At 42.3% G+C, this 5158-nt stretch overlaps 1 protein-coding gene and 1 non-coding gene across 2 annotated transcripts; one reads left to right on the forward strand and one right to left on the reverse strand.

Moving 5' to 3' along the window:
* Positions 1 to 1306: 1306 nt before the first annotated feature.
* LOC130495518 (uncharacterized) lies at positions 1307 to 4111 on the forward strand. Its single transcript, XM_056986919.1, has 2 exons — positions 1307 to 2220; positions 2374 to 4111. Exons 1-2 carry the CDS (start codon positions 1307 to 1309, stop codon positions 4109 to 4111), a joined length of 2652 nt encoding a protein of 883 aa, XP_056842899.1.
* Positions 1886 to 1992, reverse strand: LOC130497156 (small nucleolar RNA R71). Its single transcript, XR_008936167.1, has one exon. It is a non-coding gene; the product is annotated as a small nucleolar RNA R71 (small nucleolar RNA).
* Positions 4112 to 5158: the final 1047 nt, after the last annotated feature.

Genomic DNA, 5158 nt, shown 5'->3' on the forward strand with positions numbered 1-5158 from the left:
GACCGTGCAGGACTGGACCGGGAATAGTAACCCGGGCGTGCAGGCCTGGACCGGAATGCCTGGACCGGGAACAGTAACCCGGGCGGCTGCTGGACCGGAATGCCTGGACCGGGAAGAGTAACCCGGGCGGCTGCTGGACCGGAATGCCTGGACCGGGAAGAGTAACCCGGGCGACTGCTGGACCGTTTTGCTCAGACCGGGCCGGTTCGACCCAACTCGACTTTGGGTCATTTTTATCACATTTTGAAGACCAAAATTATCCTTATCCAAGGGGCACTCTAGTCTTTTATCCTATGTATCTCTCTTTACCCTAAACCTAAGTATAAATACTTTGTAATCTCTATTTTGGAGAGAGGATCTTATTTTCTCTTAAGAATCACAAAACCTCTTTTGGGTGGAAGTTCTTCCCTTTTGTTCTTGTGTTCTTGAGTGTTTATAATTTCATATCTTGCTTTCTTAAACATGATTAAGCTTGGAAACCTCATGGGTTCAAGAGTAATCATGGTGATTAGTGAGTAGATCCACTTTTGGATTCATGGGTTAGGGAGATTAAGGGTGATTAGGCTTGATCTAAGGTGTTTAGGTGTAGATCCTTCTTAATCCTTGCTAGTAGAGTGTTTTTAATGCTTCTTTAGAGCTGGCCTCTCTAAAGTTGAGTTCTAGACATTTCCCACCCACAAGGTGTTCGATGAAATGTCTGAACCAACTCTCCTAAGCTTTTAACATACTCTACCAAAGAGATTTGTTGTTAAAGGTGTTAAGATGGCTATTAGACTTGTCATTAATGATTGCTTCCTAAACATTCAACCAAAGAGATTTGATGCTTGAGTTTTGGAAGCAAATGAGCATTCATCTAGAGATAGAGTTTGTTTAGTCTTGTGTCTAGGTCTAAGGTAGATAGATTGATTGAAAGCTGGCACCTTAGTTTGAGTTTGATCACCCAAGGTCTAAGTCCCTTATCCCATGAGTCCTCTCATCTCATAATCAAAGAAAGTTTCTATCTTTATTGCTTTTTAGTATTGTTCTTAGCATAAAAACCATTCACTCAATCATTAGACTTAGATTAAGTATAGACTTGTATTCTCTTTGCTTTAAAATGAACTAGGAATGGATTGATATCTGAAGTACTACTTTGATTTGCATAATTGGACCTTTGAAAAGGCCTCTTATCAAATTGGCGCCGTTGCCAATCCTAGTTTGATTTTGACATTGAGATTTGGTCACTTGCTTGAGACTAAGTCATTTTTATTATTGTTGTTTGTGATATTGCTTCTTGCCTTCTTTCTTTCTTTGACTTTTCAGGTGTATGAACTTGAGGAGCAGAGGTTCATTAAGCCTTGTTTCCATTGTTGAAGACATTTCTGCACTTGAGAGGGATATTGTGAGAAGGAGAAGGGAAGAAGAGCAACAGGCTCACATTCAGAGGTTGGGTTTTGATATGGAGAACCTGCCTCAAGATAGAGCTGCTGAAGATGGTCAAGGAGCTGCCAACCTTGGACCAAGACATCCACAGCGCCAAGCTAGAGCAATTGGTGCCCATGATCAGCCTAACATCCATGGAAATAGGGCTGGCATTAGAGCACCAGCTGTGGAGAACAACAACTTTGAGATCAAGTCAAGCTTGATCAACATGATCCAAAGTAACAAGTACCATGGGCTTGCTTTGGAAGATCCTCTAGATCACTTGGACAACTTTGATCGGTTGTGTGGCACCATCAAGATTAATGGTGTTTCTGAAGATGCATTAAAGCTTAGGCTGTTTCCTTTCTCTTTGGGAGATAAAGCTCACACATGGGAGAAGGGTCTCTCAAGAGATAGCATCCGGACATGGGATGAGTGCAAAGAAGCCTTCCTCACCAAGTTCTTCTCTAACTCAAGAACTGCAAAGCTTAGGAATGAGATTTCAGGATTTCAACAAAAGAATCTTGAAGGTTTTAGTGAAGCATGGGAACGATTCAACAGCTACATTGCTCAGTGTCCTCATCATGGTTTCAGCAAGGAGAGCTTGCTTAGCACTTTTTACAGGGGAGTTCTACCATCTTGCAGAAACAGGCTTGACACAGCTAGCAATGGTTTCTTCTTGGGCAGAACCGAGCAAGATGCAGAGGAACTGGTGGAGAACATGGCAAAGAGTGATTCAGTCTACAATGAGGAGAATGATAGAGCCAACAGAGGAGATGATCAGCAAACAAGGAAAGACATCAAGTCCTTGCAAGAAAAGTTAGACTTGGTTCTTTCAAACCAAGCTAAGAAGGAGCAGGTTAGCTTTGTTGGTGATCCTAGTCAAGAGGTCCCTCCTAAGGTGAATGAGGTTGATGGTTTGGAAGGGCAAGAGGAGCTTTGCTTCATCAACAACAATGGTACTTGGTACAGGAAGGAACCTAACTTTCAGTACAACAAATACCAGCCTAGGCAAAACACACCTCCTAGTTTTGGGAACAACAACAATCTGTCCAATCAAGCTCAAGGAAACTCTTCTCAAGCTACAGCTCCTGATTCAAGTATGGAGTCAATGTTCAAGCAGATAATGGATGCTCAGTCTAGATTAGCAAAGGACATTGGTCATGAGTTCCAAACCGTGCACTCCAAGATTGATACTAGCTATACCGAGCTGAACAACAAGTTCCTACTACTTGCCTCTCGCTTTAATGCTTTGGAGAGTCAGGTCGCCTCTATGCCATCATCTTCCAAGAGCCCAATGGGATCACTACTAGGGAAACCAGATAAGAATCCCAAGGAGTCTTGCAATGTTGTCATCTCTACTACTTCTTCAAAGATTGAGCTGAGTGATCATGAGAAAGAGGTGGATGAAATTGAAAGACTTTTGCATGGAACAGAGATTGTAGCAACAGCTGAAGCACATATGGTGGATAAGGTTATGGAAAGGGTTCAGGTGCAAGTTGAAAGGAAAGTTGAAGCAACAAATCTGCAGAGAGCTGAGCCTAGGGCTGAGAAACAAGTTGAGAGGAGAGCTGACAACAAGCTGAAAGAGGTTAAGCTAGAAGAAGCCACTGAGGTTGAGCTGTCACCATATGAGGTCCCACTCCCATTTCCACAAAGGGTCCTCACCAAAGCTCAGAAGAAGGTTATCTCTAAGTTCAGGAAGGACCTAAGTGATGTTGGCGTCAAGCTTCCAGAGATCTCGGGTATGCGTGAGGCTCATGTCCAAATGCTGCTCATCCAGGACATTCTCACTCACAAAGAAGAAATAGCAGAGCTCCTGAACATCTCAACACTGCAGCTTGACCCACCAGTCCCTCCAAAGTCTCTTCCTAAGCTTGGACACCAAGGGATGTTCACTTTACCTTGCTCCCTTGGTCAGCTCACTCTTAAAGATGCTCTTGTTGATTCTGGTGCTAGTGTGAATGTAATCTCAATGGAGATGGTGAAGAGTATAGGGATTGAGAGTATGGAACCAGACAAGTCTTCACTACAGTTTGGGGATTCCTCTTCTACAACCCCACTTGGTATCATTAAAGACTTCCCTTTGAAGATTGGAGCATGCACCATTCCCATTGACCTCACTGTCCTTAACATGGCGACTGGGAAGAGAGTTCCTTTGGTCTTGGGCACACCTTTCCTCACAACAGTTGGAGCTTGCATTGACTTTCCCAACAAGAAGGTCACTCTTATGAATGTGAACAAAACTGTCTCCTACCCATTACAACCTCCATTGGATGCTGGCTATTGTGGGACAATCACTTTTGGCCAAGAAGCTGATAAGAAGCCCCAAGATGAAGTTGTTGTTTGTGAGACAAAAGGTCTCAATGGAGAGACTTCTCAAGAGTTGCGTGTTGCGCACTTGGAAAGTGCTAAAAAGGAGGGGATGAGTGGAACCTCAGAGGCCACTCATGGCAAGAAGAAGTTGCTGCAAGAAACTCATCCCCCATCTCTTGATATGATCTCACACACTCTCACTCTCCATCCAATGAAGCTCAAGGATGGTGTCATTGAGTACAAGCTCAGGTGTAAGGGCAAGTCAAGGCCATTCTCAAGTGCAAGAGCCATCATCAACCCTCAGCTCCAAGATGATCCACTCAAGCTTCAAGAACTCCTCTCTCAGGTCCTCACCATCACTCTTGAAGGTGGGAAGGACCCTCCTTCTCACTAACCAAAAGATGGAAAGTCAAGCTAGAGACTTAAAACAAGCTCACTTGGGAGGAAGTCCCATGACTATCCATGTACATATGTCTTTTGGATTTTCATTTAAAGACCCATGGAAGAAGGAAGGCGACCAGACTCTACTCCTTAGACACCAATACCTCTTCTCACGCTCCATAGAGGTACTCTTTCACCTTTTCTTGTATATACCATTTTCATTTGCATTTAGACTTTGTTTTGGTCATCTCTCTCCACTTTTCACACAAGAGACTGTGTGAATTAAGTGTGGGGTAGGTGCAAGTTGCTGATGATCTTGTGTTTCTTGTCATTAGCATGCATTATAGATAGTTATTTGCATATAAAAAAAAATTTAAAAATTTTGAAAAACACAAAAATAAGCATTTAGTTGCATCATTTGCATTTTAGGATTGAGTCTAGAAGCATTCATATAGGTTGCATTCATGCATAAGGGGATGATTTTACCTTGTAAATATGCTCATGCTAAGTTCTCATTTTGGCAACCTTTGTAATCATGACAATTAGATTGAGCATTCTCTTGATAGCTTGTAGACTTTGTGCCTTGAATTCTCTTCTTGAAACTCATTGCATTGTTTGAAACTCTCTCTTTGAAGATTGCTCCTGTCTTATTTAAACTCAATGTCTCTTGCTTATGGTCCTTTGTGTGCTGAGTCATGGCTTATACACACTTGAATTGTCTCATCCTTTTTGACCGATCTTTTTGACAATTTCAAGTGGTACTCCATACCTTGAACCCAAGCTTTCTTTCAAGCCATCATTGATTGTTGAGTGAGGCCTTTTTAGAAAGCTTTGCATGTGCATAATGTTGAGAGTATCGGGATCGACAATGCTTAGTCTCCATTCTAGCTAGATTAGACACACCTTTGTCTAGCATTTAGGATTGGGTGGTGAGTGTTGTTGACTTTATCTTTGGGAGTATGGTTTGGTTAAGAAAGAGAAGATTAAACTTTTAGAACTCTAAGAGTGATTATCTTGTCTCAAGGGATTATAATTTGTGATCCTTAGCTCAAAGCATTAA

Source organism: Raphanus sativus, chromosome 6 (genome assembly GCF_000801105.2).
Source record: "Raphanus sativus cultivar WK10039 chromosome 6, ASM80110v3, whole genome shotgun sequence".
Classification (NCBI taxonomy): domain Eukaryota; kingdom Viridiplantae; phylum Streptophyta; class Magnoliopsida; order Brassicales; family Brassicaceae; genus Raphanus; species Raphanus sativus.

Excerpts from the sequence above, each read along its gene's own strand:
- LOC130495518 (XM_056986919.1), top strand. The coding sequence starts at position 1,307 with ATGAACTTGAGGAGCAGAGGTTCATTAAGCCTTGTTTCCATTGTTGAA. Across the intron at positions 2,221-2,373 it reads ATCAAGTCCTTGCAAGAAAA|GAAGGAACCTAACTTTCAGT; the intron begins GTTAGACTTGGT and ends TACTTGGTACAG.